Below are 15,833 nucleotides of genomic sequence, written 5' to 3' on the forward strand. Positions count from 1 at the left end.
AAATGAGGGACAACATGCATGAAGGAAAATCAGAGGAGGCAAAGAACACAATAGATTGTCTAAAACACATGCACTAACATTTTAATCTGGAAAGGGACTGACAGATGAAGGCGTTTCCTTTCGACATGCACTATAGATAAGCGTTTTATTTAAGGATGAGACTGGCAGATAATGAAAGCGATATTAGGTTTATGACTGGAGTAATGACTGATTATAATACTCCACTCTCTCAGGCTGAATGAGGAAGACAGTCATTCAGCAACCCTTTAATTTGAGATTTTTATGTATCAGTCACATTTATTTTAATGCAGCTAAATTGGTTACTGGGATTGGAGAGGACAGGCCTGCTATTCTGTTGCATCAATGCACAGTGTGTTTCACATATTCATTGTCATATTTCCATATTCATGCCTGACATATTCTTATTATATTACTTTTTTTTATATGTATATACAGTATAAATGAAGTGTCAACACACAAAGTTATTATTGAGACAGCAACTCCTCTAAAGTTTTATATAATAATGGAAGATTTTTTAGCTGATACCCATATCCTTATTTGCCCATTTTGGACTGCCATCCTCCACTTATGAAGGGAATGGGAACTGTCAATTCAGAAACATTGAATTGAAGTCATATAAATTCAACAGTCCCCCAAACCAATCCCATTATCCCATTTGAAGTGTGGAAATCAGTCAACATAGTACACATCTCAGAGATAACATGTTCCATCAGTATTACGAATGCATATTATGCATGTGTAATGAATGTGCCATGGATGATTTCGCTGCTTGATATGAGCCTGAGGGATTTGAAGATGAAAATGCTATTATAGTATTTGTGGTAGGATGAGGGCTTCTTCAGAACGGAGCTATATGTGCCAGGATTGACCCAAGACTAGCTGAATAGGGCCAAGGGGACCAAGGACTTTTAAAGGACCTTTGCACTGCAATTTGCATAAAGAGGTCTTTCTTTTCAGTTTAGTAGAAAAACAGGAGATTGTGCCATTAAATGAGATTATTGGTATTATTTACAGTTATACTCCATTTAATTCTGTCTATGTCTAGATGACATTTCCCCCCAATCATTTTGCAATGCATTGAAAAATGACTGAAATGATGAAATATCATATTTCATCATATTTAAATACAACTAGCTAACTGTGTGCAGACACCAGCAGGAATAATGTAAAGGACAGGGGCAACCTCGACAATTGGCACAAACTTAAAAAACAGCGGTACTATCCTTTAAAGACAAGTATATTGTATTTGAATCCCCACAAGGCAGGTGAGAGAGCTCTTATTACAGGGAAAAGGCAGTTTCAAGCTCTTAAGTGGGTCTTTTTTTAATTTAAAATTATAATTCATGAGTAAAAGTGTCAACAACACGCTCAATTCCTAAATCAAGCTGACATATTTGGCTGCATGCAGTGCATGCTAATGGGTTTCTAGCTTGTCTCAGAAAGTCACTATTTAAATAGTTTAAACATTTAATCCACATTCATATTCAGGATTAGTATAATGAAAAAACAATATTTGTGCTCAATTTTCATGGGGTTTCACATCCTTTCCATTGATATAAGTCAGGACTTTCCATTGATATAAGGCTGGATTTCACATAGCTCATCTCAATTATCATAGATCTGTACATGACTTAATTTGCATATTTTCATCCAGATCAATTTGAGAGAGAGAGAGAGAAAGAAAAATTACAATAATGTCTGAAATCATTTCCCATCCAAGCAACAGGGCATCTGTTTTAACAATGGGACTTTTCAAACTCCCTTTCTCTCCTTGGTATTAATAGTCATGCCTGCCTCTTTCTCTCTGTTCTCTGCCCACTGCAGCCTGATGTTCTCATTCTGATTTTCATTTGGTGAAACACACAGAGGGCTCCATCCACGTATTGAAATGTTTAAAGCTGGTATTTGGAGGTTATGTGTGGGTGGTCTGGGTAAAGGTGAGTGGGTGATCCGGCTAAATGTTTTAACATCATGATATGTCATTTGCTGCAGTTGGATCCTGACGCAACGTCTAGTCAGCATTTCGTTTTAGCTTATGCCCCACTGTGATGCGGATAATAAACAGGAAACATGAATTCAGCTTGAAATCAGCTTGGATTAAATGTGATTAGAACATGCATCTTATAAAGTGAATAAAATGTTGACAAGCCCTAAGGCCAGCAAGATGGCTTATATTGGAATGTTTATGAAATATGCATCAAATATATGTATAAATATACATCTTTTAATGGAGATTCATGTCTAACGGATATGAAAGACTGATACTTATAAGACGGTGACATTTGATTTGTCATTTTCTCATAGATCTGGTACTACACCAATGGGATCCTACGGGAGGCAGGCTTTGCTGAGAACATTCTCCCTTACATAACACTGAGCACAGGTGGCATAGAGACTTTGGCTGCTGTCGTTTCAGTGAGTATTGCTACTTTCAATCAACTAAACACGGCTGGTTTACAGTTCATCCACCTACCAGCTCTTGATATGAATAATGACATGGTAGTTTTTGTTTTTTCCTTCACTGGTAGCCAATATCTTGCTCATCATCAAAGAGATAGTAGCATAAATGCAGGTGCTTACAGAAATACAGTAAATTCCCTCAGTCTTTGTGAACAGAGAACCTGGCTGGGCCTTTTCTACCTCGTATCTCTAAACTCTACCTTTTATCCTCAACCTGTCTAATCTTTACCTGCATTACCAAAGCAGTCAGAGATTTGTACACAGTTGCACTTCTGGACATTTTTTATTACATATTCCTTTTATCAGCATGATTGAATAACAGCTCTAGATAAAAGGGAATCTACATGTATGTCCATTGTGTCTTTCACCAAAGGTTTCTTAACAAATTAGAGCTGAATACCTTTTACGAAGTGTCTCTTTTCATTATTATGACATACTTTACCTTGCCCTAAAGAGTTTGTTGAACAAATCAAGTCAAGTTTATTTATATAGCCTTTCATCACAAGCATGTCTCAAAGGACTTTACAAAGAATGAGCCAAACTAATCAACAATCAATATTAAAACAAAATGATGTAATACAGCATGCAACAAAATAAAACACAAGGAAACAAAACTTTTACGGCTTCTATAGTGGTGCTTCGAAAAGACAAACGGAGAAAAACTGTTCTTCAATTAATGTAGAATTTATTGGATCTGATGGAGGGAAAGGGTATTGGAACAACAGTAACATGCTGCTTGGATGAATGGGATGGTGTTGGCCTAGTCTGGCCTACTTGTAGGTGATGATGTAAGCAGGTGGGTTTTCTCTGCCATCCGGTGAGAGTCTGAATCCAATCTGAATCTCCCGCTGTGTGCGCGCATTACCTGGTTGACGCGCACTTTGGGATTCCCTCTTCGCGTGTGTCCCCGTTCGTGTGCTGCTTTTCTTTCTTTCATTTTAGTCACAACAAAAACAAAGCTCAAGACACAACATAGTGATGGAGAGACGTAACAGACCTGCATCACCAACCTGAGGCCCTCAGTGAAGACCAGGAAAAACTTCCAAGGAAGACCTTATCATTAAAAAAAAAATGGAAGAAACCTTGGGTGGGCGAATTCAAAGAGGAATCCTCCACCAGGACAGCTGAGTGTGCAATAGTGCTGGGACAAAACAATAAATTGGACAATGACAGATAAGAAAACAAATAAGACACTGCAAGACAATGCATGAATAAGGGTTTCAGCGTCAGCCATATTTAACAGAGGATGAATATTTGCAATGGTGCGAAGGTGGAAAAATGTTATCTTTGTTATATCTTTGATGTGTGAGTTGAATGAGAAATATTTTTAACTGGGACTCTGGGTAATTAGACAATCCCCAAAATTCAAAGTGACATCCGCGACACAAGACCTTTGCCAACAACTAACATCTTTGGTCTGTTGGCATTTAGTAACAGGACATTTAGTGACATCCATTTCTTGACTGTAGATAAGCATGCTTCTAGTTTTGCAAGTTGTGAGTGGTCATTAGGCTTAGTAGATGTATAGATTTGAGTCTTGTAAGCAGTGAAAATTGACAGCATAATTACATAATTGCACCTTGATGTATACCGAAGTTAACTTTGGATCATTGAGAGAAACACTGTGCGTTCTATCAGACAGATAGGCCTTAAAACATTAAAGTGTGGGGCTGAAGATGCCAATGTAGTTCACAAAGTGATTTAGAAGTATATTGTGATCGACTGTATCGAAGATCACGCTCAAATCGAGTAGAACTAGAACTGAGGAAGGGTCGGAATCTGAGGTAAGCAGTATGTGAATGTTTAAGTTGCCTAAACCTAACCTTAACCTTAAACCTAACCTTGACTGAAGTTGTTTAATCAATATTTCTCTTAATATTGAAGTTGAAAATGGCTTGTTGGGTTGTTCATTATACATTTTCTACATGAGTCAGATTTTAGTGTGACACTGACATCATGATGTACTATGATGGTAGGTAGTGGAACATTTTGTGTGGGATAACATCATTCTCTAAGAGAGCAATGGAGAGATTACTTGTCATGGTGATACCACAGCTGATGGACTTGTGAAGTACATGAAGCGGCTGGATATACGCATACTGAGTGGCAGTGAAATCCAGAGATGGGAACCTTCATTAGCATGCATTGAGGCTATGGGTGCCTCCAACCCTCATAAGATGGACTTAGTCATACAGTATTTGCACCACAAAGATCCACAATCAGATAAGGGAAATTTGTAAGCACATGTGAGGGTTTGAGCAGTCATGCAACATTAACTGCCTCCTATAGTGGAATTTTGTTGATCAGAACCTCAACTGAACTGAAAAATCTACTGAAAGGGTTGAAAATATGGCAATGTGATCATATATTCTATGAATGCTGCCTAATTTGGGGAATTTCTAAGTCAATATGAAATTAAAAGCATTTAATGTGCAAATCTGACTGTAGAGTGGGATTTCAGAATGTGTTCATAATGTATGCTTATCAAACTTTGAACAAGTTCTGCAATTCTGATATTTCAGCTATTCCAACATTTTATTCTCCTGAACTATTTACATTCTCTTACATTCTTTGGATGAATGAGGTTATACCGCACCTGTGCTGAATCTTACCCAGGAAAAATGTCTTTGCAGTACACGTTACACTTTGCAGTACACATACTGACGTCAGTATCCATGCGTGAACTCTGTTTAACCTAGTAGAACGTACTGTATATTTTTCTCTTATCTGAACCCCTTGGGAATGGAGGTGGTTGTAACTCATAAAATATTTGCATGAAGTACATTAAAATACTATTACTATGTTAATTTGAAGTATGCATTAAAACTTGGATTTGCAGCTTATTCCAACAGCTGACACAGTTAATAGCAAGTATTTTCTATTACTGTCACTATATACACTATATACTGTATAGTATATGAACACCATACACTATCTATTTTGTAATTTTCACTCAGTTAAGAAGTTAGTTCAGATGTCTTAGGTACAGACAAGTGAAATTTCTTACTTTTGCCATTCCTATAAATTGCCCTGTGCTGAATTTCTATCAAGATGGTGCATTTTCTCTTCCAGCTTAGTGTCTTCCTCTTTCACCTTGATGTTCTTTATCATCAGTATCCTCCCTCAGTCTTCTCCTTCTCATCGCCGTACGCTCTGCACATCTTGTCACTGGTCAGTTGGTGCCGTGACCCAAGCAACAGGACAGAACAGGATCACTTTACTCTTATTGTTCTGAGCTACAGTCTGTTATTCACCATAGTGCCAAACTGACCCCAGGGACTATCTTCACCTTTAAGAAAACAGAGAAAACAACAGAGAAAACTCTTCCACGCTGAGTTTAATTGAATCTCCCTATGAAGACCATTACTTTGTGAGACCCTTCCACTTAGCCTTACCTTTCTCTTCACATCCATGGTGCTGGTGTGCGAGCAGAAATGGATCATGATAATGAAAAGAAAAGAAAAAACCTGCAAATCTACTCACTGCATTTGCGAGTGTCATATGCTTTATTTAAAACATTTGTGGGCTATTGGAGGGACTGTCTTTGCCAGAGATCTAGATTATAAGGCATTTTCACAGCATGCAACATAAAAGCACTCCATACAGGACATGTATATATACAATCATCAAGCAGCCTCATGGATCGAAGAGATGAGTGCAGCTCGCAGAGGGCTTACCTTCCACATTTTCCCTCTATTGAATTGTCAGTGAGGCAGAAAAGCTGAGTATATGAGATTACACTTCTCCAAATATGAAACCAGCGTATTGCGTAGGGGGTGTAATATACCGTAGTGATGTTTTCATTTCAATTCTCTCTGTTTCTCCCCATCACGCCTTCCTTTCCCGAATATACAGTAATAGATGTGAACAGCAGCACGTGCCCTCTATTCCTGAGAGCGGTCAAGTGGCGCTGCACTATCCTTAACTGAAGCTTTGACACAAGTCCTCTCAGCGTAAAGGAGTCGAGAGTTTGCTGTATGCAATTTAACTGGTGCTGTAGGTGTACTGACCTACGGGCAGCATGCCATTGATCTGGATTACTTTGTTTGTACTAGAGCTGCGTGTTATTCGCTCACACTTCACTGCACTGCCAGGCCCTTAACGTTCACTTTCCCACAACTAAATTCATACACACTGCAAGGATACATTTGAAAATTCTCAGTGAAATAAAAACACACTTGTACATTGAGGGAAGAATTTCTGTGCATCTAACCAGTCTCATTTTTCAAACAAGAAAGTGGTACAGAACGCTGTGGCATATCCACTCTGAAGATCCATCTAGCTCCATTTAATTGATGTCTTAATGCCCTATTTGGGCTGCAATCCAGTTCTGTGATCCCTCTCAGTTGGAGAGAAGTCAAGCTGATCTTTGATCTGCTGCAGTGAGGAGCCCCCACTGACAGTGTTAGCCACCAGGTGACTGACTTCAAACACCAGCCTCTGTCTTCAAACACCTCGGGAACTTTCTAGCCCCACAGCATCTCACCCACCAGCCCCCGTCAGTCACAGATCGAGTGTCAATAAGGCACTGGCTGTTTGAGTGGCATGCACAAATAAGCCAGAAGCCATCAAAGACATCACTTGTCATGGAATGTGAGTCTTCTGTAATGTAAAATTCTATTTTCCTGCTTTCATTTGCACAGTAGAATGATGGATTATAGGATTGGTTATTTTCAGTGACAAATATCTTCAAAGAAATGTATAACACTGAAAAATGTACTTTCTTACTTTTGTTTATAGTAAACATGCTCGATTTGTGTATGGTATGGTAAGCACATAGAAGCTTAGCCGTTGTAACAGGATCTGAGCCACTGGCAGAAAAAATCAAATATATACAAGGCAGCACTTCCTCAGGGAAAATCCATAATAATTTAGCCTTCTTTTTGAGGGGGATGTGAGTTTTACACATCTACCTTAATATTTCAAGTGGAAAAATGTACCATCAACACCAAAGTGCTTGATTATCTTGCCTACGTTGTACAAATACTTGCCATCAAACCATTAGCGTTTAGTTGAACCTCCTCTCAAATTGTGTGAGAAATTGCTTTTTCAACTGTTGAGGACACCAAAGCTCCAAAGTTTATTGAGAAAAATGCATACTACTATGAGCACAATGAAAGATGGATTTGATATGATATTTCACGGGCTTCAAATATTTATAACCCTTGCTCTCAAATCAAAGACTACAGCTGGCTCAGAAATGTGACTGTATTCACTTGGGTGGCAAACATTTAAAAGGTGCAGGAGAAGAGAGTGTATTCTAATGAAATCCCCAAATCCAGTGATTTCTGTTTTCAAAGGCTTCTTAATATCACAAATGTAATGCACTGCAGGGGGCATTTCGCTGTGGCTCTAACCTTATCCCTTTAGTAATGCCTTAACACCATTCATGCATACCAACACACTGACAATAGGTTCTTGCGTATCACATATGGGTTTTTCATGCCCCGCTACAGGGAAAGAGGCGTCCTTGGCGGAAAGCTTAGTATATGCAGGGGGCAGCTCACCTGGCAAATCTGCTCATTTCTCTAAATATTGAAAATCTGGAGGAAAAGATTACCGGCTTGTTTGCTTTGTGCAGTTTTCTGTTAATGAGTTTTGGGAGCAGATTGAGTACCCAGGCTTCACATGCACCCCGAAGACACCATCTTACTTTCCCGGCATTGCTCTAGGGAAATCAAGATTTGCTCCGCGATTTCCAATGTGACAAAGAAGAGAGAAGAGGGCTGTTGCTGACAGCCCGTTGTGCTGAAAATGAGAATATCATGTGATCCATACATTAGAAGTAGCAATATTGGGTATCCCCTGAAAAATGACAGACGGAGAAAAAAGTGAGGAAGGTGTAATTGATGTTTGAGTTGAAATCTTTCACTATGCCATGGTGGTTAATTGAATGTGAAACCAACACAAATGTGTTCTACCAGCTCTTTTTCTACTTGAATTATGTTGGTACTGGTACTGGAGAAAATGTAAACAAATTGTACGTACGTTAGTTGGTGCAATCAGGAAAGCATCCTGACAGCAGCAATGGAACTACTGTGCAATATGAAGAGATTTCAACATTCAACACTTTTCATTTTGTAAATCTCTTTTGCACACTCAGAAATAATTATCAAAAATTCAGACTCATTTCAGAGTAATTCAGAGTCATTTTCAGACTGTGGTAACAATGACATTCATGGGCTGGCCGTACTTAAGAGCAGGGCAGGAAAACCTGTATGACTATACACAATTACTAATTGAGTTACACTGTTCTCATTGAGAATGCACACAGCCACTTGCTCCAAAAGAGGTTTGAAGTTTATGTGAGAAGAAGTAGCCTCTGTAAAGGTTTTTGAGGGAGAGAAAATGATTGACAGTAGAGTTCATTTGCTTATGCAAAAAAAAGAAGAAGAAGAAAAAGCTAGACTGGCAAGGCTTTCATCTTGGACTGTCAATCAGCTGCAGTGTTCAGTGAGGAGTTAACCAACCTTCCCCTTTCATCTTTAATCAAAGCTTTGTTTTAGCCTCTATGGTTTTTTAATTCTCCCACCCAATGTATGTATTGTTAATTACAGCAGAAAATAGCTGTCAGATTTTCTTATCCAAAGATCATATCCACCACGTGAAAGGGGGGTTAAACTCCACTGACGGGGCTGGAGACAGAGAGAAGGTGAGGGTGACCAATTATTTATGTGGCTCCTTCTCAGCACTCCCCTTGCTGTCTTGACTACACTGGCAGTGAAAGTGAGTTGATGATATTTCTCCTCACATGCTCCCACCCTCACCACCAATACTACCACTGATTGTTCTTGCTTATAATTAACCTCACAAAGGGTGTTTCTTAACAAAATTTGGTAAGAGGACTCAGGTTTTTCAGGCCGTTGCCAACTCAAAAAAATTGTTGTTAGATATTTAACCAAAAGAAAATTATCCTAGCCATTTCTTTGAGAGATGATGCTTTTTAAAAGCAAAAATACAATGCCCGTGAATAACTTACTCACAGTAATTTGAACAGTCTGTATCAGGCATGACGTGTTATAAGTGCATGCTATTAGTGACAAGACAGTATTTAAAATTCAGTATATGAATTCAATCTAGCATTTCTATTCAATTAGCTCTTGGTAATGTGGAATCACCTTGAAGGAGGGAGCTCTAATTAATTAATAAATACATTAATTAATTAATTAATTAATGAATCAGGTACTCCTAGCTACAGGAAACTGCAGCCCATGTAAGAATGATTTATGGAATTAATATTTTGATCATGGAAATTTCTCATTTGCCTCTTATACTTGCCGTCACGCTTGTCTGTTTGAATAAAGCCAAGAAACAAGAGCAAGACAAGTTGATATCTCTCACATGCAAAATGCTGTTCACTGACCTCCCGGTGCCCATTTTCCATTGTCCTACTGTGCCATCGCCCTTTCACTGTAGCAGAGTTGTCACTATATGGTTGGCTATCTCACAATAATCATGGAGCGTATGCCATCCCACATTACATCAGACATATCGGGCCATGCCGTCACCCTCTGCAGCCCTTTGGCAAATGAAAGTCTAAACACAAACACATTATCACCAGACATAATAACAGCTGACCTTCTGGGAGGGCAGAAACAGTACAAATAGATACCTGAGTTGTTTTTTAAAGGAGAACACTGATGTCATTTAGAGTTATAGGCCATTTACTTCTGCCTGTGTCTAGTTTCCATTTCCCCCATCATTTTGCATTGCATGCTGTATGCAATTCCATTTTTACCATTTACTCGTTTTTTCATTGTCTTTAAAGTACAAACTTTATGGTATGAAATCTGGCTAGAAATAAACTGCTGTCTGGACTAACGATGACACCTCAAATAAGAAAACGTGGATGTAACAATAAAGTTTGTAAGGTGTTTTGAGGGATTATTTCCTGGTGGAGACTTTCATCTCTTGTGTTGGTGTCAGGTGATTGACAGGAAGCAGAGCGTAACATAATGCGTGCACTGATATAAAAACACTCAACACGATAAAACAGAGACTTTGACAAAACCAAATTTAGGCTTCATGTTTACTGTGATGGATTATCTAGCTCAGGCAGTTTTCAAGTGTGTGTAAGTTTTTTTTTTATACTGTGCAAAAAAGAATGGCAGCAAATGGCTTCTTCTGAAGGGAGGAAAACATCAACACAAATATCTCCAACTACGCTGTGTGCAGACACCACCATGGGCAACCTGGACAATTTGCACAAACTTAAAAAAAAACACTGGTATTATCCTTTGAAGTGTTTGTCCTTGGAAGGTTATTTGCCAATTGAGTGACACCAAAGAGTAAACAATCAAAGTGCCAGTGTCAGTGCATGTTTATGAGGCTGTGTGCTAATCTGTCAGTAGATTTCCCATTCATGCTTCTCCCAAGGGTCTTACCAGGCATGGTGCAGAGACAGGGTGCATGTGAAGGGCCAGCGGTGCCTGAAGCTGCGGCCTGTTGTCTTTGATGGCTCATCTGCTTCTTGATGTGATGGATAATGACCAGACATTTTAGCCCTGCCAACAGTAGGGCCTGAAGCCACCAGGCTGGCCTCTGTCGAGTCTGGCAACCAGTGTGATATTGGGCCATGTTTTATTCCCATTGTGTAACAGTGGTCGTTTAGTACAGTTTTGTCATTAGCTCATTGTGTTACACTAGAATGGGAAGAGGTTTGTACAGAAACAAAGCAAGCAGGCCACAGACCTGGAAAGACATTGTCACATTATGTAGTCGTCGCCTCATTATTGCTTCATGGACATTAAGGAGTGAATGACTGAATGAACGTGGTACAAAGGATCAAAGATTCACACGCAGACACACACACACACACACACACACACACACACACACACAAATATCGCTCTCTCTCTCTTTCTGTCTCTCTCAGGTCTCATTCCTGTGATTGGTAATGACACACAGACTCCTAAGCACTCCACTTATATCCCCACTCTCCATCACATGGCCGCACACTCACACACTGACAAACACACGCTCTCTCTCTCTCACACATTGAGAGCACTTTATGAGCCGTAGCTTCGCCGGTGGCCGATGTGTGTGGTTGAGTGCTGCAGTGTGGTGAGTGTCAGGGAGAGAAAAGCTTTGTGCCTTCAGGGAGCAGTGGGGTGTGAGCAGAGCTGCTCCAGTCCTCATGTAGGTCCAGATGGACTGGGATTCAGAGTCCCTGCTGGTACATGACTGACACTCTCATACAACATGCACACATACACACACACACTAGATTCGAACGCTTTTAGAGGCACGCCAAATCTAAAGCACATAAGCTAGAACATAACCTGCATAACCACAAAACAGTGTAAATAAAGAATGAAAGAGAGTGGAAAAGTCTGTCTTGAACCACTCATTCTTCATCGGATTTCCATGGTGAGGTAGTCCAACACCTACCCTAAAACATACACACACACACATACACACAAACAGGAAAACACTGCATACTATCTTTCTCCACCCACTGTCCCCACTTGGGAATTCATTGGTAACATACTGTACAAATACCAGTGACCTTTCCACAACCTCATGAAATCCCACTGATTAGGTGAAGGGAAGGCAGCACCATGAATACTTTCATGTTTACTCGGCTTGCCTCTCCAGCCATGGTGGAAAGAAATCCCAGTAGATCAGCAGTTTCTGAAATACTCAAACCAGCCCGTCTGGCACCAACAACCATGCCACTAGCTTTGGCTAGGGCATTGCTTGGGGCTCAGTCTAGTGTGTGTGTGTGTGTGTGTGTGTGTGGGGTGGAAGGGGGTTCTCCATCTCAAGTCCCTCTCTCACTGGTGACCCCTGCAGCAAGACACCTGGGTGGAGAGCAAGAATATGCTTGTGGATTATTTATGATTCATTTGAAATAAGGTGAATGTGTATGTCTGTATGTGTGTATATGATGCATTATATAACAGTCTCCACCAATAGACCCCACTTTATTACAGCAGGATTTCCAGGTGGTATACTGGAAAGGTTAAGTAAATAGGACTGCACTTTATATCTTCGGATTTGCAGGTTATAGGTTTTATTTTTGTATCTTGTCACGTGGGACACACAGTATGGCTTAGAATGCAGATGAGAGACACATATCAAATAGATGTTCACAAAAGAAAGTCAAACAGTAACTTCTTGGGGTGGCTTGGGTGGTTTTGAATCCGGCCTGGGACCTTTGTTGTATACCGTCCCCCTCTCACTGTTTATCTCCACTGTACTATCCAATAAAGCAGAAATACTGTAAAAATAATCTTTAAAAACAGTAACTTCTTGGTTTGGAGGAACCTTTTTATATTTAATGTTGTAAGAACAGGTCTGTAATCACACATTAATGGTCTAATTTGTGAGCCGGAAACACTTGGAAAAACTTGCTGACCTAACGCTGTTGTCTGTCCCGTCCCCAGGGCTTAGTGATCGAACGAATCGGGAGGAGGCCCCTCCTCATATTTGGTTTTTCTGCCATGGCCGTGTGCTTCGGTCTTCTCACTGTGTTTCTAAATTTCCAGGTAAGCCACAATTTTCAATTACCTCGTTCCAGGCATAAGTGAAGTGCTATCATGATACACACTGGTGCTGCTCAGTGTGGTCCCATTAAATTGTGGCCAGACTACCATCAGGATTTAAGTGCTGAGGAAATGAGGTTAGCACATATCATCTCTGCAAAATGTAATTTCTGGTGACACTAAAATCTGAAAATAACACTTAATTGCGCTCACATTATGACAGTAAATGCAGTCAACCTTATTTTGGGCATCATTCCAAATGATCAATACTTCTTGTGCTGATCAGCAATACTTAATATTCCACCATAGTCTACAATGCATAAAAAATGAAATCCAATATATTTAGAAATACATTGATTATATCATCCAATATTATTTGGTAGGCAGTCGACTGAAACAAAAGAAAATAAAAAATTGAGCTGCTGATTGATTATTATTACTCATTTCTACCTATATATTTGCTGTTATCCTATATATGTTTTCTCTTGTAACTCAAGGATCTTCAGACGATTCAGTGATATGATCAATGCAATAAGCAAACCTTTCGCACCATAGCATTATACAAACACCGACTGTGTGTTCTCTCTCTCTCTCTCTCTCTCTCTCTCTCTCTCTCTCTCTCTCTCTCTCTCTCTCTCTCTCTCTCTCTCATATCTCAGGACAGAGTGTCATGGATGCCCTACCTCAGTTACATCTGTATTCTGGCTGTGATTGCCTCCTTTTGCTCCGGACCAGGTAAAGATGCTAACCTATAGTATGGATTATAGGGCTGGGATGATACGATTACATTTTTATATAACATTTTTGTATTGCAATATACTGAATTTTGATATCGTCCCAGCCCTAATGCATTAAGATTTTATCTTTCTTTCCTCTCTCTCTCTCTCTCTCTCTCTCTCTCTCTCTCTCTCTCTCTCTCTCTCTCCTCTCTCTCTCTCTCTCTCTCTCTCTCTCTCTCTCTCTCTCTCTCTCTTCTCTCTCTCTCTCTCTGGCCATAATTCAGAGAAGCAGCGGTTGAATATTCAACATGAATCACTCAAGTCTAGATCTCTTCACTTTTCAAACTAGAAAAGTGACATAGAGCTCTATTGGCAGTGCTTCAAGACTACTTAAGCAATTGGAGTAATCAGCCAACCAGCCTGTCTGTAGTTAGAATCACAATCACAATGGCAGGTGCTACCATATATTAGCATACTAAATAGCAGCCAGTGTGAGCTGCTAGGCTATATATAGCGCATGCCACTGCAAATTCACAGGGGACAGTGAGTGTGTGCACAATGGGCCTTGGTGGGAGGTTGACTTTGAGTTTCAAGGTGAGGCTATCGCTGTCATCACACATATACATCCGTTTTGAATAACAATGTCCCCAGGGAGGGTTAATCCCAGCAGTCATGCAACAAAGTGCCTTGGGATGTCAGCATAGGCTGAGAACAGTGGAATAGCAGACAGTGTGGCAAATTGGAGGCTCTTCACGCTCATAACACCCAAAAACTGGCACACTAAGGATGTTCATTTGATTTTTTTTAACCTTACTATACTAGGCTTCTTGATAAAGAACCTTCTCTTTTAAAGCAGGAGGGGAAATAAAGGCTGTAGTTGGGAGCAGTAGCAGTCGGGAGTTCAGTGCCTTGCTCAGAGGCACTTCTGTGGTCACTGCTGAGGGAGGAGAGAGCGTTTCTCATTCACTTCCACTGCACAGCTATGATTTATGGCCTATCGAATGAAATGAGGCCCTTGGCTGCTTAGATATGGTAAATGACTGGGAAAGAAAGAGAAGAAAATTCACATGAGGGATGACCCCAGTACTGCTTTGTGCCACAATTTGCTCTGAAGTCATTTCACTGTGGAACAGTGGTCCAGATATTTTAAGATTTTACAAAAATACGCAAAGATTATATGAGCCTCCATGAGAGCAGATATGGGTGATTTTTATTTTTGATGTGATAAATTACAGTATATGGCTATGTCTGTAAGAGCCTGGTTTAACACGTCAGAAATGAAATGTTTCAGACCTTGCCTGATGTAAAAAATAACTGGAATGATTAACAATATATAATACACACTCACACACACACACACACACACACACACACACACACACACACACACAGAGACATACACATATATATATATATATATATATATATATATATATATATATATATATATATATATATATATATATATTGTCTCCCAGTACAATAATGGTCTCACCAACATTCTCAACTCACTCGCCCCTGCCAAATCTCGCTCTGTTTTCTTCACTCGGTCTGCCCCCTGGTTCACTCCCGATCTCCGCTCCATGAAATCCAAAAATCGACAGCTCGAAAGACTTTACAGGAAGTCTGGACTCACCATTCATAAAGACATGTATATTGCTCACCTATCTCTGTATAAGGACTCCATCTCTCACGCTAAATCTCAATACTACTCTGGACTTATCTGCTCTAATGCAGGCAACACCAAGACACTCTTTTCCATATTTAACAACATCATCCAACCCCCTGACTTCCTACCTGCCCACGTGTACTCCTCAGACACCTGCAATTCTCTCCTCCTGTTTTTCGATGAAAAGGTTAATAAAATCCACCAGCACCTAGGCTCCACTACCTCTCCCCTCCCTTCCTCTGAACTTCTCCCACCCTGTCAACCTTTCTCCACCTTTGAACTCCCTCGTCCCTCAGTTATCTCCGATCTCATCACCAAGTCCAAGGCATCTACTTGCACGCTGGATCCTCTCCCCACAGTCTTGGTTAAATCCTGCCTCCCCTCTCTCCTTCCCCTCATTTCAGCCATCATCCACTCCTCTTTATCCACTGGAATTGTTCCTGCTCTCTTCAAGTCTGCAGCCGTCAGCCCCATACT

At 40.1% G+C, this 15,833-nt stretch overlaps 1 protein-coding gene across 1 annotated transcript in view; it reads left to right on the top strand.

The window, feature by feature from the left end:
* The window catches only part of slc2a9l2 (solute carrier family 2 member 9, like 2), a 96,718-nt gene that overhangs the window by 48,440 nt on the left and 32,445 nt on the right, over nt 1–15,833 (top strand). Inside the window, exons 8-10 of the mRNA XM_071516561.1 lie at nt 2,326–2,436; nt 12,870–12,971; nt 13,628–13,703. Coding sequence (XP_071372662.1) covers nt 2,326–2,436; nt 12,870–12,971; nt 13,628–13,703 — 289 coding nt within the window. The remainder of the gene's footprint in view (nt 1–2,325; nt 2,437–12,869; nt 12,972–13,627; nt 13,704–15,833) is intronic.

Source organism: Centroberyx affinis, unplaced genomic scaffold, assembly GCF_046629955.1.
Source record: "Centroberyx affinis isolate AG114_WGS23_722 - 3 ecotype Tasmania unplaced genomic scaffold, CSIRO-AGI_Caff_v1 ptg000409l_1, whole genome shotgun sequence".
Taxonomy (NCBI): Eukaryota; Metazoa; Chordata; class Actinopteri; order Beryciformes; family Berycidae; genus Centroberyx; species Centroberyx affinis.